Genomic DNA, 25158 nt, shown 5'->3' on the forward strand with positions numbered 1-25158 from the left:
TGAGAAGAGTCCACAGGTGAAGCGGTGACACTGAAGAAGGCGGCGTGGACCCCGGGCTGCTGATCAGCTACCACTCCACCACGGAACGCAACCGCCGCCGGGGCATCTGATCTGCCCACTGGCTCAGGGGGCAGAGGCCCCGCCAGGTCCCCGGGTCCTCAAAGGTCCGTCTGAGGGGGAGGAAAAAGGGGGGGAAAAAAGAGCAAAATGATTTCCTCAAACCCAGCATGAGTCAGAGAGAGAGAGAGAGAGAGAGAGAGAGAGAGAGAGAGAGAGAGAGAGAGAGAGAGAGAGAGAGAGAGAGAGAGAGAGAGAGAGACCTCTGGAAAGAGAAGAGGGAGGGAGGGAGGAGGTGGGGGGAGGCCAAGAAGGGAAGGGAGGTAGAGATGATTTTACATAAGCAGCCCCCCGAAACTCCTGATCGCGGCCCTTCCTGGAGTGGACGGCAGCCCCTCTGCGCCCTGCTCCGTGCGTCTGTCTGCAACCCTGAGCACCTGCGCCCAGTGATTCGCATTTAAATAAATAAAAAGCGTCCGTCTTCTCCATCCTCCTCCTCCTCCTCCTCCTCCTCCCCGTGCAGGGCGTGGGGCTGTGCCGTGCTCAGCCGGTCCCGGGCTCACCTGGATGGGGGGCGCCCCGGGCGGTCCCCGCCGGTCCCCGTGCGCCCGGCACTCGGGGCGCGCGGATCCGGAGCGGCGGAGCGCGGGAGCGGAGCCCGGGAGCAGCGCCCGCCCGCCCGCCCGCCCGCCCGCCGGGGAGGCTGCGCGCCCGGGCCGGTGCGCGCTCCCCGAGCCCCGTGGAAACAAGTCGCCGGGAAAAGTTGGGCGGTGTGGGGGGAGGGGGGGAAGAGAACACGGCGGCGCGCACGAGGGGAGCCCAGGCAGGGAGACCCCGGCCCTGCCCCGCCCGGGGGGGCCCCCGCCCCCCGCCCCCCGCCCCCCTCCCCGGCCAGCGGACCCGGGCCGCTTACCCTCCCCGCCGCCGCCGCCGCCGCCCGCCGGGGCCCGGGGCCCCCATGCTGCGCAGGCCCGGGGCGAGGCTGGCAGCCTCCGGCCACAGTTCCCCCCGCACCCCGGAGCAGTGGAGGGGAGGCTGCGGTGGCTCTCAGCAGTGCGGGGAAGGAGCCATCCGGGGAGAGGACTATTACATCATCTTAAAGGAATAGGGCTCCGGGGGTGGGGTGGGGGGTGGAGGGGGTGGAGGGGTGGGAGTGGGGGGGGAGCCCGGCCGGCCGGCCGGCGGGGACGCGCGCGCGCTGGGTGGGTGGGGAGGGCGCGCGGGGCGGCGCCTCCCTCCCTCCCTCCCTCCCTCCCTGCCTCCTGTCCGACCCCCCTTCCCGGAGTCTCGGGAGGAGGGGGTGGGGGCTTCCCTTTGCCCTGTGTGTTCTGATTGCCCCCCCCCTTCACCCCGAGGAGGGAGGAGGGCCACCCCAATAACGAGGCACACCTCCAAACCAGAGAGAGCCGCCGCGCACACCCCGGCGCTTGCCGCCCGCTGTGCCATCCACCAAGGGGTTCTGTGGGTGTTGGGGTTCCCCCACCCCTAAATCAAATCCTTTGATTGAAGTCCCCAATCTCAAGTGGATTGAAGTCGCCACGGTCCCGCAAAGGCGTCGGATGCATCCGAAGGGAGAAAGAGAAGGGGAAGGTCCCGCCACCACCACCACCATCACCAGCACCCCGGGCAGATCTGGGGGACCCTCTCTCCCAATGCACCAGGAGGCGGGGGGGGGGGGGCACCCACGGGAAGCTCGCCCTGGGCCAAAGCCAGCCAGTGCCTCGGCTTACCTGCGGGGAGCAGCTCCCTGCGCCCCTTCCACCCCCGCCTCCACCCCCAGGCTGTCTGCCGACTGATCCCCGCCCGTGGCCCTGGACCCCACTGGAGGAAGACACGCCTGCCCAGAGACCGTCTACCCCTGTCCCCCGGGGCTCCCCTAAGTGCATCGCTGAGAGTTTCTGGAAGGCATTTCCAGGGCAACCTAATCCACTCGCAAAGTGCTTCCAGTTGAGGCTGCCAGTCAATAATGGCCCAGCCAGTAGCTTACAGTAAATAGGCCATTTCCCCCCACCGGTGCAACCCCAGTGCCTTGGTAAGGCCCACAGTCCTGACAAGAATACACGACTTCTTCCCTGAATAATACATGGGAGGAACACTCCATTCCAGAACAATCGCTTTTTTTTTTTTTTCCAATTTGAAAACTATAGGTGAAGGGGAACCTACGCGTGAGACACAGTTTGATGGGATGCATTGCATCTAAATCTGCTACCCACACTTGCCCCAAGAACTAGCTTAAAAACGCCCTAAAGAGTAGGGTCAATGGCTTACTTTTCTTTGAAACAATCTTCCAATAGGTCACCAGATACAAAGTATCATCTAACCCTCCAGAAACCCGGTTATAGTCGACTTTGTTTCTTTAACTAAGGCATTAACCTGTTCTAGCTTCCCTCACCAGGACTTTAACGCTGGACTCTCCTAGGGGAAAGGTTGTGTGGTGCACTTACACTGCCATCTCGTGTTCAAATCCATCAGTGCACTCGCGCGCTATCTGGCCACTTGAGGTTTTTCTTTAAGGTGTTTTTTTTTTCCCCCTTCTTCTTCTTTTTAAATCGTGCTTTCAGTGTAGTTTCTATGCACAGTTCACCATGACAACGAAATAAGTATCTCATTGCCTCCAGGTCAATAAAAAGATAAATCTGAATCTGCGCTACATTAGGTGCTAGCTCGGGGTTGTAAAGGAAGCCACTGTTTTATTTGTAAGTGTGTCGGCCAGCATGCTGTCACAACAGTTTGGGAGCTCTGGTTTTGAAATATGTTTGTGGATCACTTAGGAAGAGATGGAGAAAGAGAATGAGAAAAATCTGCCCTAAAAAGACTTCAGAAATAAGACCATCCGATGTAAGATTTTTTTTTTTTACAGAAAAATCTATTTGATATTTATTAAACTTAGTTTCTCCAGCGATGGTTTGGCATTATACAAAGCATCTTAATGACACAGTAGAGTTAAAAAGATTTTTACAAATTGAAATGTGATACCCTTGTCTCCAAATATTTTAATTGCCATAAATTTGTTTAAAAATACACATTAAACGCATGTTTGACACTCTAAACTTTCTATGAGATTTTTCAGAAAATAAAGGACAGTACAAAATAGCATTTCCTAATGTCACCCAGGTATACAATAGCAGGGCAGGCTTTTGACCATTGACTATTCAGCCAGATACAAACTATTTTTTAACCATAAATCTTCTAGACTATGGGTGGAGAGGAAAAAGAGAAAATGAGAAAAATTTCACGATAATTACATGAATTCTTCAACTCAACAATGTCATTGGAAAGAGTTTCTGATCATGAAAGTTGCACAGCTAAAGGTTTTACAATTTAAAAGACTATTCTGAATTTGGAAAAAGTCAGTATTCAGAGTGTAGCTCAGTGATCTGGGCTTTATTGGAATAGTTTTTTGGTTGTCTTTTTTTTGTTTTCTTTGATTTTTCGCTAATCCTGGGGCTTGAACTCTGGGCCTGGGCGCTGTCCCTGAGCTCCTTTTGATCAAGGCTAGCATTCTATCACTTGAGCCACAGCACTACTTCTGGTTTTCTGGTGGTTAATTGGAGATAAGAGTCTCATGGACTTCCCTGCCTGAGCTGGCTACTAACTGTGATCCTCAGATCTCAGCCTCCTAAGTAGCTAGGATTACAGCACCCGGCTGGACAAGTTATTCTTCAGACAAGTAGTTCTTTTTAAAATTATTAATGCAGATTAACTGAACATGTTTATATATGCACGTATTGTGTTTTAGTTGTGTTTACCCTCCCAATTACCCCCCCATACCCTTCCAATCTTTCCCTTCCCTCTGCCTCCTTATTTTTTCCTAGTAGTCTTTCTACTACTTCATCTCTTTCATTCTAGTTCCTCATATGAGAGACATTATGTAATATTTGTTTCCTATGTTTTGTTCACTTAACAGTATGACTTGTAGTTCCATCCATTTCTCTTTTATGGCTGAACAAAATGCCATTGTGTTTATGTTTCATATTTTATTCACCAAGGGTGGATTCATAACTTGGCTATTGTGAACAGTGTCACAATAAACATGGGTATGTTACTGTTTCTATTCTATGATGGCTTCATTTCCAGAATATACCCAGGAGTGGTAAAACTAGATCCCATAGCAATTCTACTTGGAAGTTTCTGAGAAACCTCCATACGGACTTCCATCGCAGCCAGAGGAACTTACACTCCCACAAACAGTGTGTAAGGGATTGTCTGTTCCTACATCATCCCCTGGATTTTTGCTGACTTCCGTTTTCTTGATAATAACCAATCTGACTGGAGTTGGTTTTGTGATTTTTACATTCCTCTAATGGCTAAAGAGTGCAAAGATCTTCTCATGTATTCGTCATCTATTCAAACTTCTTCATTTGAAAATTGTCTGCACAATTCATTTGCATGTTTATTGATTAGCTTGATGGAATCTCAGCAGAAGTTAGGATTGTATTTCCCTGAGAGCTAAAGATGTTGAACATTTCTTTCATATATTATTGACTATTTCTTTTGAGAACAATCTTGTCAGATCATTTTCCCATTTATTGATTGGGTTATTTGCTTTTTTGTTGTTATATATATTTTTGAGTTTTACATATTCTAGATATCAGTCCTCTGAAAAATGGATGGCTAATAAATATTTTCACCCTCTGTAGGTACAAGTGTTTATTGGAAAATAGATAATTCATGGGAAACAAACACAAAGCACAGAAGTTTACGTTCTACATCGGAACTGGAAGAGATGAAAAAAAACAGGAATGGAGGGGCAGGGAGCCCTTTCCAAAATGAGATTACACACACACACACACACACACACACACACCCTCAGAGATACACTCTGAGGATTAAAGGGCAAAACACTCAAGAAACAACCAAATGTTGTGACTCGTGACTTACCTGGACTTACCTGTACTTGCAACAGGGGGACACATTACGTTGTTTTGTAATGCATTTCTTTATTCTATAAACAGTCATTAATAAACAACTGCTTCGCTAGCTCTCTTTGGGAACATCTGCCGCTTGCGGAGGTGAAAATCGGGACCTCGCGTTTGCTAGGCCATCACTGTCTGCCGTGAGCCACACTCTTTTAACTTTACTTCCTTTTCAGATGGGGACTCCTGTTTTGTTTGTCTGTTTAGTTTCTTCCAGGAGGTCGGCTTACACCCTGATTCTACTATTCATGACGGTCACAGGGCTGAGCTTACAGGCATGAAATGCTGCTGTCTACTTGTTTGTTGAGATGAAGCCTCACCTGCTTTTGGCCCAAGTGGACCTTGAACCACAATCCTCCTGATCTCTGCTTGCCAACTCCTGGGGTTACCTACAACGTCAAGAGTTCACTATGGCGTCCCTGGCCTTTTGAGAGGTCAGGGGTCTGCTCTGAGGCTAGTGTGGATCCTCACCACGTCGGGGTCTGTACACCTCAAGTTGCCTCCCCGGATGTAGTATTCTCTGCTCCTTTGCTCTCAGGGACACAGACAATGAGAAGTGAGATCTTCAAAGGTCACGGGCTGGGAGGAAACGCAGCAGTCCATCGTGCATGAGTGATGTCAACAGTGCTGGAGTAAGCGAGTGTCAGGAAGCCCGGCTGCTGGGTGCCTCGGCGGGAGGCAAGACGCCAAGCGGAGGCCCTGAGCGGATTCCTGTCCTTCGCGTCAGCACAGAACACCGCTGGTGTTCTTCTTCTTTTCTGGCAGCCATCGGCTGAAACACTGCGGGATGAAACAAGCTGCCCAAAGGCCGAACAGCAGACGGCAACGGAGTCCTCGGAAGGGAATCACGAGCTCTTTGTCATAGTCCGGCATATCGCCATCAAGAGCTATGTTAGGGGAATTGTGAAAAAAAAAAAATGAGTGAACACATCCCAGCATGTATTTCCTGTTTCATCCGGTCAGACACATACCCCGAGTTGAATGTCCAAGGTTCTAGTCTCAATAGACAGTTTTCATTTTGGCAGAAGGCAATCCCCCCTGCTCACCCCTAACGCCTTTCCCTTTCTTCTCCAATTGAGCAGAGGGGGGAGAACCGACCTCATAAACACACCCACACGAGGATGGCGTGTGCGATGTGCTCCACGTTCTCCTGTGGTATCACCTTGTCATCCTAATAGCCGATGTTTACGAAAGCCAGCCCTGCAGGGCTCGCTGCACTCATCAATCCTCAGTTGGGCATCCTTGTCTACCTTGGGTAGGGCATTCGGTATCTTCCATCGAGGAGAAGATGCCCTCAAGAGGTGTGTTGCGCAGATGGAACGTTATGGTGCACGCAAGTGTCCCCAGGTGCCTTGTGGGGCTCTTAGTGGATGTTGAATGAATGCCATCCGTACTCGTGACATGATAAACGTAGTTGCATGTGTTGTTGTGAAACCCCACGGAAGACACAGAGAAAATACGAATGATGCTGAGATTGAAACAGAGTTGTTCTCTCAAGATCTTTGCTCTCCCCAGTATGGAATTTCAAAGAAGTGTAAATGTGTTTGTTAATTTTAGGAGAGTTCTGCGTTTGGTGAAGGAGACAGCGCAACAGAGTGGGAAGCTGCAAATAATCAGTGTCCCAGTGGTTAAAAATAAAAATTCCACTCACTTTTTCCAGACTTTTTTGCTTCATTAGAACCCATCCATTTATTTGACACAAATTTATCTAGTACCTGTCTTTTATCTGGCCGGACTCTGGAGAGTTGAGATTCAAAGCTGAATTGGATTTCATCTCAGAATTCCACTAATCCTACACAAGTACATACTAAATACGAAAACACCCCCTGGAAACAATGGTTTAGAAGTTACAGGTTCCTGAACATTGCTTTCGTTTCCTTGGATATGCTTGATGCTACAGTGCAGTCTTTCACCTCACATAGTTCACTCTGCCTTAGGACAAGGCACTTAATCTCAGGTAGCCTCTGCTTTCTTCTGTAAAATAAAGCTGTCTCCTTTTAAAGAGAGCCTGGGACTGGGACCGATGGCAAAGACATCCTAAGCAGGAAATTGCCAGGTAAGAAACAAAGGACTGAGTCAATAAGCAGCTGTTTTGCTGGTTCTTGTAAAGCCTTACAATAGACAATCTGAAGGAGATTTGTGCAAAGATGGAGGAGGGAGACCCTTCCAGGGAACCCTGTGTAGCCTCCCATTCAGCGACAAGTTTAAATTAATGGCAGCCATTTAGTACAGTCGTTTCTCTCATAGTCTCCCTGAAAATACTCTTGAACTCCACTCTTACCCAATACCAATGAAAGCAAAAGCAGTTTCTATCACCAGGGTGCTTGTGAATAGAAGTCTACAGGACCACATTCTTGCAAGGCAAGTATCATTTTGAGATCTAATCTTTCCTAAAAAGATACACAGCTGTGAAAAAATAAATGCTGCTCTTTAGGAAGGAATGCAACATCACTGAAAATAATAGCGGAGTGCAAAGTGTGGGAGGGTTTTATACGCGCAAAGGGAAGCACGCATTTCGGTAGTAGAGCCAGCAGGAAGTCACATTCGAAGCTTGTCCTCGACCATGGAAGCTTAGCTCCAAGTTAGGTGTGTTGAATTTGGCAATGAGGCAGAGTAAATCCCACTTCCACGCCTGGATATGAAAACTGTCATCTGGTCAGTATGGCCTAGCCAACAGAAATACCAATACACTGACTGTATTTTTATTTCTTGCACTCTTTCTCTCTCTCTCCCCAACCGCCCCCCCCACCAACTTTCTCTCTTCCAGAGAGGGTCAGTCTCTTTTTGTACCTAAGGCTAGCCTCAAAGGCATGATCCTCTTGCCTCTGCCTCCAGAATAAGTAAGATTACAGGCCCCACTTGACTCTATGGCTTAAAATGAATTGGAAAATACTAAAAAAGAAAACATTCCTGTCAAACAATTAAGTAAGTGTACATTCACTATCTTAGAAAAAGCTATTTGAAAAAAAAATGCCTATCTCTGCTCTTGTCCAGTTAATGGTCTTTTAACCATTTCATATTATTCCTTGTATGATATATATATATATGATATATATATGCATATATACATATTGGCCTTCTCCTGATTTTGGTTGGTATATATATGCATATATACATGTGCATATATAGATATATGCCATCTATATTTTCATTCCCAGTCTGTAGATATAAGCAATATGAGATCAGAATAGAAGAAGCTTAAATGCTATATTCCAACATTTAAAGAATAATAGACCAGAACTACATTAACATCTCAATGTCTTTAGAGAATATTTTAGTTTTTAAAAAAGAGTTGCATATATGCATACATGGGATCTGTTAAACTATCAGAAACAGCGTATAGAAAATAAGAGTTTAAAAATCCTAGTTGTAAAGAAAGGGAATGTGTTTTTGAAATGAGTAGAAAAGGATTTAAAGAGGTATGTATCAGCCGCATGATGAGGAGCAAATCATTTTGTTTGTCTAAGGATACAGCATGCACCCTCTATATTAGGAATTTTAAAAATTACATGCAGCAGTATCAATGCAAGGATCCAAGTTAATGTGCTGCACTTGCTGGGCACATAGGGAGTGGTCAGTGCGCTATAGACAGCATGGCTACACTTGGCTTTGGCTCTGTCATCTCTTCCCACCAATTTCTCTGCATAGCTCCTGGGTTTTGTGAATGAGTAGGAGAGACACCATGTTACACCCTCATGCTGGTGAAGTCACGAGTCCTTTCTTTCTGAGAGCTTCTTCTCCCTGCCAGGAAAGCAGGGTAGGATCATGGGAACTCTAATCACATTTGTCTTGGGAGGGTCATAATTGGTTCACTAAGGGAAACACACACGCCTATCTTTGGAAGTGGCTAAACCTTCCAAAGGATAATTGGTGGAAAGGCGATGAGGAGACTGGCTTATCCAAAAGATCTTACATGATTCTGTGATGTGATTCAGTGCAGTTATTTCAGTGTGGTAATTATCTGTCCAAGGCATTTTCCACAACTAAATCCAAACACGTTCTACTTGCTGTTCGAAATGAATACTAACTGTGGAGTCTGCTAATAGGGACAACAAGAAGATTGAAGAGCAAAGGAAAAAGAATGCACGGAAAGATTTAACTCAAGGAGAAAGATCATTTTACCACAGAACTTGAAAGGTTGGTTCTGAGAATTGCAGCCATGCTCTGAAATACTTTTTCTTGGTCGTTTCCATTTATTTGTAGGAAAGCTATGAGCAGAGTTCTTTTTATATTCATCTAGTATCTCCCAGTAGATAGTACAAGATTTAACTTCTGAAAGCTACTCAATTAACTAATGCAGGTTTAATTTAATTGCAGGAACAAGAGTGATATGCTCAGAATCTTCCAGGAAATAAAAGTTGCCAGGGTCATGTCAGAACAAGCTGTTGGTTGAGAATGCACAGTGGTTGATATGTTTGTTTTTCAAGAAACTAGGCTCTACATATGAGCAGGGATAGTTTCACTTGGTTGGGCCCCAGAGAAATAAGCTAGCCGGAAATTTGAAAAAAACAAAAAAACAAAACTCTTTTAGTTCACACTGCAAAGAGATAATTCAGAAGCTAAAGTGGAAGAAAGAGACTATGAACTATACAACTTGGGGTGATGGGTCGGGAAGGAAAAGAAAACAGGGAAAAATGAGGGGGGGTGACACTGTTCAAAAAGAAATGTAACTGTCACCCCCTTTGTCCTGATCACCTTTACAATTCTAATTTTTATAACAAGAAGAGACTAGGAAAAGGACTACTCCTGAAAAGGTCAGAGATCGAATATTTTCTTTCTTTTTAACTTTTTTTTTTCCATTTCTTTATTGTCAGAGTGATGTACAGAGGGGTTACAGTTTCATAGGTGGGGCAAAGCATACATTTCAAATCGAGTATTTTCTACTGACATAATTACACTAAATTCATTCCTTAAAATCCACTCTGCTTATGGATAATCAAATTTATCAAATTAAATGACTTGATAATTAAATTGAAAAGGCCTTAACTACCAATCCCACATACCTTATGTCTTTCTCTATGAGAAACTCAAAGCTAAATTCCTTTACTGAAACTTAAAGGAATGCTTTGCAGCCCTTAATAAATTATTAGCAGACCAACAAAAATGCCACCTCGCTTCACTATACATTTCCTGGGCACGAAATCACAGGCACTCATTTAGAATTCATTTAGAACGGCTCTAAGTCAGGTTGATTCCTTAGGGGACCGGCCGTCTCAGAAATATTTTATATGTAAATCCATTCCAGCAGTAGATCATATGGCTAATTTATATTTGGCTCTCAGCCAATTAAGGCTAAAAGCCATTTGAGTGACCCTACCCCATCTGTTTATGTGCTCCGCCAAGTCCCTGATCTGCCGTAACTTGCATGCCAGTGAGCTCTTTGGTTCAAGACAGCAGGCAAAAGATGTAATAGGCAAAAGATCGATGAAGATGCCGCATGGTAAATAAATAAATAAAGTAAGTAAGTAAGTAAGCAGGCTTTACTGCAACAGCTCAAAGTGTGTCTAAAAAAGATGATCTAAGAATCCCAGATGAGCAGACCATTTTTGGCTGTTAGAAATCCTTTGATGCACTGAAAGTCAATAGAAGGCTCACTGCAATGGGGAAGAACGTAAAGGATAAACAGAAGACATCTATGACCAGAGGCATAGCACCACACCAGCAGACGGATGAATGACTGCTTCTCAAGGTTGATAGCAGCAGCGTATCCCACCGGTACCATGCTACACAACCCTCACACGCAGCACTAATCTAGTTCAAGTAGACATTCTAGAAGCAGGTCTCTCACACTTAAACAGGGCATGCTAACTGTCTGGGGGAGGGAGGTGGGGGAGGATTCTGAGCCCTATTTCTAGTCTAGCTACCCAGAAAAAAAAAAAAAAGAAAAAAACACACCTATAATTAAGAACAGCCTGAGAATATGGGGAAGTTCACGTTGGGTAAGCAATAGTTCTTTAAGGCAAGTGTATCACACAAGATAACTAAGAACAATAATTAGTTTTGTTCAGCATTAAAAAAAAACTTTTGAACAATATTGGTTAACTTTCCTTGCTGAAAATGAATTATTCACAAGTTTGAGCTAGAAAAGGAAAGAAACCTACTACATAATTTAAGTACTAAAATGACTGTTTTTGACACAGCAAAGCAGTGAGACATGATGAGTCAGCTTGGGAACCAGGAAGTTCGGGGGCTGGAACTGAACCCCAGCTCTATCATCTAGCTGGGAAGGTTATGTCACTTCTGAGCTACAGTGGTTTAAACTATACAACAGTGTTGAGCAGTATACTTTTTTTACCCCATTGTAAGGGTTCAATAAATGCAGCTTTTGCCATCTCTCATATATTGCTCAGTATCCTTTTTGTTTTAAACTTTTTTGTGCCAGTCTTGGGACTTGAATTCATGGCCTGGCAGCTTTCTCCTCCAACCCTACTGGAAGTAGATGTGCTTGAATTAGTAGGTAGCACGCGTACCCCTGTGTGCAGCTTACACATACTACTAGATGAGGAAATTGTATATTTAGACTTGTTTTACTTTAGGGTTGGCAAGAGTATCGGGAGCTGGGCTAAGAACTCCAGGTTTAAACAAGTTTCTAGGTAAGGAGGATCTGCGTGGAACACGGCTTTCCTTTCATCCACGTGGTGTTGCACACACACAGCCTTGAGATTTGGGGGGAGTTTGACCTGCATCTTTCTCCTTTCCCGGGGGAACGTGATAAGGCCATCCCATGTCAATTCATGTGATCACCATATACCTTATCCTTTAAGGAGGGTGGTTCACGCAGCTGCTATCTTGTTATTTTCCTTCCTTCTCCAAAGCGGTTTTGAAGAGGATTTGTAGCCCCTGAGAGAAACCTACTCTTGTCTGTCGGCTGAGGCTGATAAGCCACAACCTGTGAAGGCAGGCTGGGGAAATCCACCGGAAAGAGGCTCAGAAGGAGCTGCAGATGGGTTGTGGGTAAGCAGGTGGTGAGAGAGCAATGGGTTATGTAAACACAAATGAATATGCCTGCTTCTCAACGACCCCTCACCTCCCCCGAGTCAGGCTTAGTCACCACTGCCCCTTAACTCGGCTATTCCTCTCCTGTCACTGCATGGACGTGACTACTTAGGAGACTGTCTCTCTTACCAGACTACGAGCAACTCCAAGGCTTATTTATCTCTCCCCTCAGTGTCGGGGTTAAGAGTGCAGGCTTTAGAGTCAGAGCATCTGCATTCAAATTCAGGCCCTGTGCCTACATATGCTTCACACTACCTAAGCAAGAAGTTAATCTGAGCCCTGGTCAGTCTGTCTGTCTGTCTCTCCTCTTCCTGCCTCCTCTTCTGTGCCTGATGCAACTTCAATGTCAAAGCCACACTTTTCAGTGGGCTACTCACTTGAAGCGGCTGGTAGAAGTGACAAAGGTGACTGTGGAAAAAACAAGTGGCCGCTGTTGAGAAACGTGTGTCCCATTTCTGCTCAAAACCTTACCACGCTGACTTGCTGTTCACAATTTGCCTCAATCCCCTTAGCACCTTATCCTCTGGTCATTCACTAGCAAGCTAAATTATTCAGTTCTTTCCCATTCCTGCATATTTCCAAATACTCTCTTAACACACACTTAGGAGTATGCCTTTTTAAACTGCCTCATCCTCCTCTGCCTAAAAAAGTTAACTTCTCTCTGTGTGTGTGTGTGTGTGTGTGTTTAGCTTCTACCCACTTTTCAAGGTGCAATTTCAAATTTGTCCAGTTGTGACATTTCTTCAAATCCATCTCCGTCTTCGCATGTGGATCCAAGTCCAGCCAGCTGTGTTCTTCCTCGGCCTTTAGGGCTATGGCGTCCTCTTAGGGAATGACTTACCAGGCTGTCTCTCTATAGACGTCCCTCTCTCTAGTTTCGTCTGCGAAATTAACTGGAGGACCGGGAATGTTTGGCTGTCACTCTAGGCGCGCATCCTAAGTTCAAGCCCCAAGACTGGCAAGGGTGAAAAGAACGGTCCAGCTGTAATACAACTGAAGTGACAGAGCACTATTAAAAGTTAATGATCAAGGTAACTATTCACAGAGAGAAGTGTTGATGATGAGTGAACAGTACAAAGTCAGTGCTTAGGCGCATAGCTGGGCATATCCATCTTCCTTGGGTAAACAGAAATGTCCTACACGTTAAGCACAGAGGTGTTCGGTCTCGAAGTTTCTCCCCTGGCCCCTCAGTTAGGACCTGGTTTATATTTGGAATTCGCTTTTGGGGGGGTAGAGAGGGGGAGATAGGGTCTTTCAGACTGCCGGGCCCCGCCCGCCTGCGGGGCCCCGGGGAGCCCGGCCCGGCCCAGCCCGGCCCAGCCCGGGGACGGCGCCCCCTTCCACCCGCCCCGCTCCCGGCCGCTCCCCCGACGCGGCCCCCGGCGGCCTGCCGACTCCGCCGTCCCCGGCCCCGGGTGAGTGAGGGCGGCCGTGGGGGGGAGTGGGGGGGGTCGCCGCCTCCCCGGGCCCCGAGAGAGGCGAGCGGAGGTGCAGGCAGCCCGCGGGGGGGGGCCGCTTTCCCCTCCCACCCGGATCCCTCGGCCCGGAGGACCGACCGTGGCCAGCGCCGGCGCCTGGCCCGTCTGCACTGCGGAGCGGGCTGCCGGAAGCACTTTCCCTCTTCCTATTGGTCCGCCCCAGAGCCAATCATCACGGCGCATGCCCAGACGCAGGACCCCGCCCACCTACACACCCGCTGCCCAATCCAGGAGGAGAACGCAGACGACGTCCACGACGCCTGCGCGGGCGGGCGGGCGGGCGTGCCCCGGAAGCAGTTCTTTGGACCGGTGACACGTAGCGACGGAGCCGGTATACCCGGTCTGGAGTTGAGTTTTGGGGGGGCGTTGCTTGGGGCCGCTGGAACCCCCGTCGCCTCCGCCGCCGCCTCCGCCGCCGCCGCCTCCGCCGCCGCCCTCGGTGAGTGTCCGGCGGCCCGCGGCGTCCGCGCTCGGAGCCGCGGTCCTCGGGGTCCGACCCACCGTCGCCCGCTCCCCGGCCCCCCGTCCGCACACGCGGCTCCCCGGGCGACCCGCGGGCTCCGCGCCCGCCCGCCCGCCCGGCCCCGCTCAGCGGTAGAGCTCGGTGTCCAGGTGAGCCGCCATCCTTGCTGGGCGGCCGCAGCGTTTCCCCCCCCACCCCCCCCCCGAGGCCGAGGGGCGCCTGGGGTGTGGGCGGGGGGGGGGGGCTCAGGGCCTCCCTGCGCCCCAGACCTTCACCCCGGTCCCAGGGAAGATCCTTTCTTCTGCAATTTTGGGGATCTTCCCTGGCCGTCCAAATTCACTCGCTGCAGGAACGGATTGGGGACGCCCCTGGGTGTAAACAAGGGTTTGCCTCCCGCCCCCCCTCTCTCCCTTGACAGATCCTTTGCCATGTCAGGCTTCGACAACGTGAGCCCAGATTTCTTCCAGACCAGTTACAGCATCGACGACCAGGCTCAGCAGTCCTATGATTATGGAGGAAGCGGAGGACCCTACAGCAAGTAACTCTATACCGCGGTGGCGGCTTGTTTCCTTTCTATCTCTTGAGAAGCACCTGCTTGAGGATGTCTGCTTCCGCCCCGAGCTGCTGAATGTGTAAACATAACCCTTCGTAGGAATGTCATTTTATATCATATATATGTAATATATATATAATACATATTATATATGATATATATTATATATGTATATACTAGTTTTCTTGGGGATCACGCTATGTAAAATGTGGTGGGTGTCCTCTGCAAAACCTCCAGGTCTGTGTGCCCAGAGGAGAGAAGTAGTCTGTCCGGTAATAACAGTATTTCCGAGTCATCTGGGAACCCCAGGTTCCTAGTGGAAAGCAAACCAGTGAGAGTCAAGATCCTTTAAAGACTTGCCTGTTAGCCAAATAGGTCCACTAAAATTGTCAACTGAAATTGAGAGCGCCTAGCGACACTTGAATAGTGTAAGGTTGTGACCTTCAGGTAGCATCTTTATCTCTTCCTATAGAAGCCTTATTGACTAGTTTCACCGAAGTGACTAGTCGCTGATTGACGAGTCTCTAAACAGTTAAAAATGATCTTTTCATAGTATCTGGTGTTTGTGGCCAAAAAAAAAATTAACTGGAGGCTATCTGAGACATATTCTTTATTTCTTAGACTTTCCTATACTTTGTTTAGCTGGTCCTCATCTCCCTTAAGAATCTTATGAACACTGCGGGCCTGTTTTCCAGAAATACACCTCTATACTCATTAACTGCTCTCTAAGTGTGTGTATAACTTCATAAAATTTACGTGTCATCTGTTTCTCTTGTGGATTCTCAATTTCAAACTTCATAAAGGCCATCCCAGAAAGAGGGCAAAGGCGATTCGTTATCTAGTCAGTCTATGAGAAGAATGCGGAAAGAATGTTTTCAATCAATTTAATTGAATGAATATGCCACACATTTTTTTAGAATGCAAAAAGATAATTTAGCCCCACTACAAAATGTTTTAGGTAGGTTATCATTTTTATAATCCTGGGCTATGTGAATATGCTTCATTTGAATGAAATATGTATCACATTTAATGTGTAGAACAAATGATCATGTATGAAGATCTCCTATGCATTACTTTGATTTCTTTCTCTTAAATTTTCAATTCCATACCAAAGAGAATTTATCTCTTGATCAGTTAATTGGGCAGAATTAGAAAAATCATGGATATTTCCAATCATTTATTTGCCTAAATATACTTTGATGATTGTTCTGCAAGTGTTAGAAAAATGATTGCAATATTAGCTAGAGTGCATCTGCAAAATCCTTGTATAGATCAGCAGTAGGCCTTTGGAGAATCTGTCTTTGCCTGCCTGTTTTTTACAGAATGATCTTTATCCTTAGATTCAACATAATTTGTCTCTATATTTCTATACTGACTTTATTTGTATAACTTAAATATGTGGCTTGCCCTCTTTATTCCAGCTATAATCATCTAATTTGGGTCTCTACATAGTAGTTGTGTAGATACAGTCTTCTGCTGATTATCCTCACAAATTCATTCTAACCATACAATATAACAGTAAGCATTGCTTCAATACTAGGAAGAATTTTTATTCTAGGTACTTACATGGCCATTACTACCAGTTAGTATATATGGACTTACTGCTGATGCTTGGGAAAACAAAAGGTGAAATCTATGAGCAGTAGTGTGAGTTTCTGGGCTTTATAAAAGTTGGACATATATGTTTGTGTGTGTGTGTGTGTGTATATATATATGTGTGTGTATATCTATGTATAGATATATGCAAATAGATCTGCTACCTAAAAGTATTTTTAAATGACCATCTCAGTTTACTAAGCAATATTTTTTTCTAACAAACTGCTGATCAATTTTAGCTCCCTGTTGAAAATCTAGATTCAAGTAGCCTAATATTCAGATTGTCTTCTAGTTTATATTAGTCTTATAGTTCTACATTTGCCCTAAAGTCGGTTTTAACATTTTGTAGTTTCCATTTATGAGAATTCTACAAGGATCATAGTGTATGAATCTAGATATAATTTGAAAATATATACTAATCTCAGACACTTATTTTTCATCCATTTACTTTTTTTTTTTAGATATTATGGTTTTGTCTTTGATTAACCTCATGATAGTCTTACAGAGTATCTGAGGATTTTCATGAACATAAGTAGGCCATCCTATGCCAATGTGTTAAGAGGCTTTGTCTTTGTTGTTGATACAGAGTGCTTATAAGAGTATTGATTTAACATATGCTACATTGATTTTGTGCAGAACATGTCAACCATAACATGATTGAGTTTAAAATTAACAGGTGCAAGTCAGAAATTTTCCTAAAGAGGTCTTACCTGAGAAGGCAATTGTAAAGTTCTATAGCATCATCTTTTTCATGTTGTATCTTGGAGTTGGTATAGTAATGCCACCTTTGAAGTGATCTAATCTTGCAAATATTTGTCTTCTATATATGAAATTTATGGTATTATATTAGCAGTTCTCAATGTACACTGCAGACCTTGTAGAATTCTTGAGGCTTTTCAGGAAGCTCAATGGTCAAAAGGTACTTTCCTAACAATACGAATACATTCTATACCCTTTTAGGTGAGCTAACATTTGCATTAATGTTGCAAAAATCTACATTTGGTAAAATTACTGGTACTTGAGAATGAATCGAGAACTGGTATCAAATTGTTTACTGGTCATTATTTTCAATGTCACACACAGAGGTTGGTATGAGTTAGTTTTCTGTAAAGATAATCTTGACTTACAAGCACTAATAATTGTCAGCCTTAAGTCCCAAACCCACAGTGCACTAATTTCATTATGTGACAATATGGGAAGCAGACAAATGGACATAGCACTTCTGTTCCATACTGAAGTTATAATCCACAGTGAAAATTTTAAATACTTCTTCAGATGCAATATATAGTAATAGTTTTGTGTCATGCATCACACATGTCCACAAGTGCATGCCAGTACTAGTTCTTGCCCAAGTTTCTTGCTCATGGAATGTAAAAGTACTCTGACTTGAGCCATGTCTCCAGTCCAGCTTTTGGCTAGTTCATTGGAGATGGAGTCCCACTGGCTTTTCTGCCTAGGCTGGCTTCAGAGTGTAATCTTCTAGGCCTCCGCCTCCTTAGGATTACATGTGTGAACCAATGATACTCAGCTGATATTAATTGAAGAGATTTAATTAATCATTTTTGAAAAGTTAATATACTATGCAGAGTGAAGCATTGTGTTTCAGTGTATATCCACTTGTGTAACATGTTATCCTAAGCTTTCATCCATCATCTGAAACAATAAGTTATTTCACAACCAATATATTATGTACCATCATTAAGGGAGGAAAATAGACCAGATGTTTAAGTCTTATTTGTTGATCTCCTGATGTTTTAAAGTATAGTAACTTTTAAACTGCCTAAATGTTGCACAAGTTAATACTGTTCTCATCAGGAAGATTTTCTATAAAACAGATGACGTTGGTATAGGTAATCGACATGATTTTCATAGTCATTTCAGCCCTTTAGATGGTAGCCAAGTGGCTATTCTAGAAGTTGCGTAATTAAGAATTGTCTGTGCAGTCATCATCTAGGAATTGAGGGGTGCTAGTGGCTGGGGGTTGGAATATGTCTGAGAATTGTATTCCCTTTGCCCTGTAGGCAGTATGCTGGCTACGACTACTCGCAACAAGGCCGATTCGTCCCTCCAGACATGATGCAGCCACAGCAGCCGTACACGGGGCAGATTTACCAACCAACTCAGGCGTACACGCAAGCCACAAGCCAGCCGTTGTATGGAAACAACTTTGAGGACGAGCCACCGTTACTAGAAGGTATAGGCTGTCCAGGCTGCATGTCCCCTCTCTGAAATGCTTTGGATCAGAAGTATTCCAGATTTTGAAGAGTTTTTTTATAATTTAATTTTATTGTCAAGGTGATGTACAGAGGGGTTGTAGTTACATATGTAAGGTAGTGAGTACGTTTTTTGGTTTTTTTTTGTCAAACTTCTTACCCTCTCCCTCATTTTTCTCCCACTTTACCTCCTGCACCCCTCTTAAGTTGTACAGTTAGTTTCCAGCATATTGTCTTGTGAATTTCACTGCTGCATTGCTCCGCCCTTTGTCCTTTGTCTCACCATTTTGGTGTTCCCTTTCCCTTCCCTAATTCAGATAAACGTATATACATTACCCAGTGTAACAAAATCAAATACAGTGACAACAGAGGATAAACCATAGGAAAGAGAAACAAAAGAAAAAAGAAATAATTTCACATAGTGCATTAAAAATAACAACAACGAAAATCCTATTGCTTCCATATCTTGGAGTTCATTTCGCTTAGCATCATCTTGTATGATCATATGTACATAGCTATTGGGCTATTGTGATCCCCTGCTAGGACTATCCTAGACATGTACTAATTATGACCAATGATGGAAACCATGGAACCCGTGTTTCTTTGGGTCTGGCTCACTTCGCTTAGTGTGATTTTTTTTCCCAAGTCCTTCCATTTCCTTACAAATGGGGCAATGTCATTCTTTCTGATGGGAGCATAGAATTCCATTGTATATATATTCTACCTCACTCCAGCTAGAATGGCCATTATCAAGAACTCTAATAACAACAGATGCTGGTGAGGATGTGGCAAAAGGGAACCCTACTGCACTGTTGGTGGGAGTGTCAGCTTGTTCAACCACTCTGGAAAGCAGTGTGGAGATTCCTCAAAAGGCCAAACACAGAGCTCCCCTACAACCCAGCAGCCCCACTTCTGGGCATTTACCCAAAGGATCACAAACAAAACCACACTACACCAGCACAACCGTATTCATTACAGCATTATTTACCATAGCTAAGATGTGTTACCAACCCAGATGCCCCTCAGTAGATGAATGAAGTTTTTTGGAATGTTGAATTTTTGGTATTAATGTTGGAAATGTTTATATTTCAGAGCATTTCAGATTTCAGGGTTTTCAGTAGGGATGTGTAACATGTCCTCTGTAGTATCCAACTGGTCATAAAAAATGAATCTTAATCTGAAGATATTACCATTTTAACTTTTAATAGAATAATCTTAGAGAGTAAAAAGGTTTCTACTAAGTAACTCATTTTGAATAGTGTGTGTATGAACGGCATTTGGTCAGCGGACTCCAGATTTCTAATGGTTATAATACATTGTGTTAATATGGGGACATATTAACATATGGCTTACTTTAGATTATTAATTCAGTCTGTGGACATGAAAGGAATTAGTAATTTCCTTGTTCCTGTGAAAATGAACTAACAGAATTTATGAAATTTCAACTATGGTGCTTTTCAAATTATATTGCAAATATGTATTGTAGTAGTTCTGAAATTTTCATAGAAGTACCCTTGTAAAGTACAATGAAAGTCATAAATATTCCCTTGAGAAGGCACAGGGACCTAATTTTATATGTTGTTCACAAGGCCTCTAGACATTCCTGAATTTTTAGGTAAAGAGCTCCTTACTACTAAAACTGTCGTAGATGTATAGTCGTGTGTACCCTTTCCAGCCCTAAACCAGAAGTTAATTGACGAGAAACACCGCAAACAGTGGAGACTGCCATTGAAGACTTCTCACGAGTATTATCATTGAGTGATACTAGATCCTGTTACAGTGCTTGGTGTTTCATTTTGTTTCCCTGTCCAACACTGATTCTGTTAACTTATATCACAAATCCTAGTTGCTTCTTTTTTTTTTTTTTTTTTTTTAAGAGTTGGGAATCAATTTCGACCATATCTGGCAAAAAACACTAACAGTGCTACATCCACTAAAAGTAGCAGATGGCAGCATCATGAATGAAACTGACTTGGCAGGACCGATGGTTTTTTGCCTTGCCTTTGGAGCCACGTTGTTACTGGTAAGACAGTTGTTTCCTCTGTCAATGTGAGATTTGAACATAGCACCAAAAGGCGTTTTTGAAACTACTTGTACCTCAAGTCTGTGTTGTGAATGGTATTGAGCTACTTGAATTTGGCCCTCTTCAGTGCTTCTCCATTGATAGTACATTTTTTAAAGTAATTTCTTACTCTAGGAAGTGGTCTAAAACAACAAAGAAAAAATAAGTAAGTAAATCATACATAGATTCAATCCTCCATTAGATATTTTCTTTTCAGAGATTGACAATATTTTCCCCCCTCTTGTTCCTTTAAAAAAAAAAGAACACACTTTTACTTTGTTTTAAATCTGTAGATCTTGTTTAGTGTTTTGTTCTGAAGATTACTTTCCTATTAACTTTTTTTTTTTTTTTTGGCCAGTCCTAGGCCGTGAATTCAGGGCCTGAGCACTGTCCCTGGCTTCTTTTTGCTCAAGGCTAGCACTCTGCCACTTGAGCCACAGCGCCACTTCTGGCCGTTTTCTGTATATGTGGAGCTGAGGAATCGAACCCAGGGCCTCATGTATACGAGGCAAGCACTCTTGCCACTAGGCCATATTCCCAGCCCCCCTATTAACTTTTAATGAATTAAATCGTGAAAAGGACAGCAAACTTTTGTCTCTACCCCACCATGTCCACAAGATACTAAAGGATATTGAAAACAAAAACATTGTGAAGATAACTATTGCTATTTATTTTCTTACATATCTGCATTATGAGATAAATAATGTAATAGTCGAAGACCTGAGCTTGAACTCAGTGCTCCTACTTTGCCCTTGACCAAGTTACTCGGTCCTTCAGATCCCTGTAATAGATAATAGTCCTCCGCTGCCCTCCTAACAATTGTTTTGAAGATAAAATAGGTTATTTGTAAAGTCCAAAGCATTGTGCAAATGAGGCTTTATTATTGCTACATGGATAAATACATCAGTGAACACCACTGAGCTGCTTCAAACTTCCATGTGCTAAGCCGAGTATTTATAAGTAAATGCAAGGCAACAGAAATCTAGACTCTGCTATCTACTATAATCTATAGATTCTTTTTTTTGCCAGTCCTGGGCCTTGGACTCAGGGCCTGAGCACTGTCCCTGGCTTCTTCCCGCTCAAGGCTAGCACTCTGCCACTTGAGCCACAGCGCCGCTTCTAGCCGTTTTCTGTATATGTGGTGCTGGGGAATCGAACCTAGGGCCTCGTGTATCCGAGGCAGGCACTCTTGCCACTAGGCTATATCCCCAGCCCCCGAAGTAGTTTTTTTGAAGGTCTTATCTGTTCAGTGACAGTGTGACCCGATGCCATGTTGCTTCCCATAGCTTGAGGAGTAAAGTCGTTCCAAGTAGCTGATCTTTACTATCCACGTGTGCTCAGTGATATCTTCCACAAGAAAATTCACGGGTTTCTTTCACCAAAGAACTATAAAAGCTAACCAACAATTTGAAAAACTGAGAAAATATCTTTATTATATTCCTCTTTTTTGTTGTTGTTTATTTTTGTCCTCCTTTCCCACAGAGCCCTGGCTTAATTTTTCCTAGGTCATCTAACACTCATATAGTGGGATGATGAAATTATTTTTGGTATTAGGAAGCTTGTAGTTTCATCTGCCATTTGGGATAAGTTGCTTTGGCACGTGTTCGTTGGAATTGGGTGCTTTTGAGTAATAGCAATTATCCAAGCATTTCAAATGCCTTTCCATCTTGTCTTTGTAGTTTATTTGCTTAGAATCTGCCAAAGTTCCTTTTAGATATGAACTGTTTTAGATAATTGTACACTGATTTTGTCTCTTTATTTGTTCAGTTCTAGCCAACCTCATATGCTACCAGGAAAGTGGAAAATATTGGGAAGTGATACTTTAAACTAAAATAGTATTAAAAACCAGTCTGCTCTTTTGATTCCTGAATGAACAGTATATAGTTTTGTAGATTTTTGGTACTCACAAGTTGAATATTTCCTATATGTGCCATTTTAGATGAAATAAGGTCCCAGATATCTTCCTTCTTTCACTTAACCTGTTATCTTTTCCTTATTCCTAGGCTGGCAAAATCCAATTTGGCTATGTGTATGGGATCAGTGCAATTGGATGTCTAGGAATGTTTTGTTTGCTGAACTTGATGAGTATGACAGGTGTCTCATTTGGTTGTGTGGCAAGTGTCCTTGGATATTGTCTTCTTCCCATGATCCTCCTTTCCAGCTTTGCAGTGATATTTTCTTTACAGTAAGTGCCGGTTCTGTGTTAATAGTGTTTACCTCAGTTTGAGATAACGAACAACAACCATGTTTTATAGGTGAGAGCTATTCTGCATGCTTTTGACTGATGAGCAGTGAAAGGAGGAATAAATTTGAAGATCTTTTATAATAGCTCTATTTTACCTATGATCAAAAATTCTACTAGTTTTGTGTTTATTTACCAGGGTCATAGCAATAATGAGTGAAAGAGCTATGTTCACTAAATCATACATGGAAAAAATTTAGTCATTTAGTGTAAACATTGTGCTTACCCTCCTTAATATGTTTTAAACCATATCAGACTTTTTGAATCCATTGTGCCTACTGAAATTATAGGAATAATAAGTGCATTTTCCCTATTTGACTTTATCTTTTGTGACAAGGCTGTTATTTCTTGTTAAAGTAATTTGACTCTCATATGTATTTGAAAGCATCTTTATGTGTAATTTTTAAATGATAACTTAGGTTACATTAAAAACAAAAGTAGAAATTATCGCTAATGCAGCTTTTCTTGTGGCTGTTGTGCATTCTTTGGCAACAGTTCAGCACCTCCTTGTGGCTAGTACTAGATGTTGCTAGTGTTAGGCTTTGTTATACTGGGAAAGTTACCCTGAGAAAGTGATAAAGTGGAGGTACAAGAGAAGAGGTTACCAGAAATTTGGCAAGATGATTATTTTGCACTATTCCTTCTTTGGCCTTTTGGTGAAAAACCTGTTGCCTTTTGTTAATAGTTGTTATATTACTATTTGGGTTTTACAGAAGTTATTTTGTACTAAAACAGTTGCTTAGCCAAGAAGAATGATGCCTCCCAGGGGACATTTGCCAGTGTTTGGAGACAGTTCGTTTTGGAATGGCAGCCACGAGGAAAGGGAAGTTAATATCATATGGGTAGAGGCCACAGATGTCACTGCACATCCTAACAATGCATAAAACAGCCCTACAGCAAAGACATCCAACCCGAGTAACAGTCGCACCAAAGTTGGAAAACCTTGGGTTTTAAAAGTACAAAGTGTAGTTATAAATGAACTTTTGATCACAAGAATAGTTCAGGCTGGGTGCCCGGGCCCCACACCTGCAATCCTAGCTACTCCAGAGGCTGGGATCTTAGGATCTCAGTTCAAAGCCAGCTGGGCAAGAAAGTCCGTGAGACTCTTATCTCCAGTTAACCACCAGGAAACCAGAAGTGGCACTGTGGCTCAGAGTGGTAGAAGAGCTCAGGGACAGCACCCAGGCCCAGAGTTCAAGCCCCATGACCAACCAAAAAAAAAAAAAAAAAAAAAAAAAGTTCAGCATCCTTGAATTCTCTGAGAAATAAATTTTAGCATTTGAATGCTAAATTTTGTAAAATGCTAAAAATCATATTCTTGTAAGATGACAGGTCTTTTTGCAGTGTCCTTACGTGTGTGTCTAATTTTATCTGCTTTTTTCCCTTTCACCTTCCTCTTCCCCTCCGCCCCCTTTTTTTTTTGTTGTTGTTTCCAGAGGAATGATAGGAATCATCCTGACTGCTGGGATTATTGGATGGTGTAGTTTTTCTGCTTCCAAGATTTTTATTTCTGCACTAGCCATGGAAGGACAGCAACTTCTAGTAGCATATCCTTGTGCTTTGTTATATGGAGTCTTTGCCCTAATTTCCATCTTTTGAACTGAGTTTGTCTGGGATGCAGACATCCGGGGGCCACATACACAGAAAGGACTTTGAACTCTCAAATTGGACCAGCAAACAGCTGCAGCTCAACTCAAGATTTCCAGTCGACTGTGCGAGCCTGGAAGTGAACACGTGTCTTTTGTTCATTTTTATAGAACACCCAAATACTGTGTGGACTTACTTGCAGTGTGGCTAGCTTTAATTGTTTGTGTTTATACAGATAAGAAGTGCTTTTCCTTCCTGATCCTGCAGCCTTTGAAAAACAACTTTTTTCCTTAGAAATTACGTCTTTGATAGACTTTTATCAACTAGGAAACCAACCGCAAAGCTGATAGCCTTTCTTAAAAGCAGCACAGTTATAGTAAGCAAGAAATAAGACTTATTGCACAAGTGTTTTCCAAGAGACTTAAAGAAAAACTGCTTTGTTCTCAAGTTAGTACTTTACAGCAAAAACAGACAAAAATTCATATGCAGGGTTTTATAAGTTTGCACTTCAGAAATTTGACATTCTTATAAATTATCTCAAGAAATTTTTGGTAAAATTCAGAGACATGAGAAATTCAGTCTACGTTATTGTAGACATGAAATGGAGGGGGGCTGCTTGGATTCTGTGCTCATATCAACTGGCCACATCAATGCTTAGTTGGGTGTCCATGTTTCCCAGAAGAAAGGAAATTGCTAACATTTTGAGGAAAATTTGAAATTTCGCAATTCAGTATTGCAGTTATTGTAAAATTTATTTGATGCTTATTAAAACTTTACCAATTAATTTTACTGTGTTTATTTTACTTTTATTAAACTACTCTTCTGTGTGTCTCAGTTTTTGCAACTAGAATTTGATTTTGAATTCCAATTTAACCTTTCATTTTAAAATAGAAAACATATAGTATGTAATTGGGAAAAAATGAGAACTAATCACTGAATTATATTTTCCTTGTCTTAAATTTATTTGATTTTATATTATCAGATTTATCTGATCT

General features: G+C 43.4%; 1 protein-coding gene across 2 annotated transcripts; it reads left to right on the forward strand.

The window, feature by feature from the left end:
- Positions 1 to 979: 979 nt before the first annotated feature.
- Positions 980 to 24947, forward strand: Yipf5 (Yip1 domain family member 5). Of its 2 annotated transcripts, XM_048331347.1 has the most exons (7): positions 980 to 998; positions 13166 to 13170; positions 14329 to 14448; positions 18081 to 18253; positions 20150 to 20295; positions 22338 to 22519; positions 24013 to 24947. In XM_048331347.1, exons 3-7 carry the CDS (start codon positions 14339 to 14341, stop codon positions 24173 to 24175), a joined length of 774 nt encoding a protein of 257 aa, XP_048187304.1. In that variant the 5' UTR covers positions 980 to 998; positions 13166 to 13170; positions 14329 to 14338; the 3' UTR covers positions 24176 to 24947. The 2 variants fall into 2 exon arrangements, with proteins under 2 accessions (XP_048187304.1, XP_048187303.1); XM_048331346.1 differs by lacking the exons at positions 980 to 998; positions 13166 to 13170 and adding an exon at positions 13742 to 13886.
- Positions 24948 to 25158: the final 211 nt, after the last annotated feature.

This window comes from Perognathus longimembris, chromosome 22 (genome assembly GCF_023159225.1).
Source record: "Perognathus longimembris pacificus isolate PPM17 chromosome 22, ASM2315922v1, whole genome shotgun sequence".
NCBI classification, from domain to species: domain Eukaryota; kingdom Metazoa; phylum Chordata; class Mammalia; order Rodentia; family Heteromyidae; genus Perognathus; species Perognathus longimembris.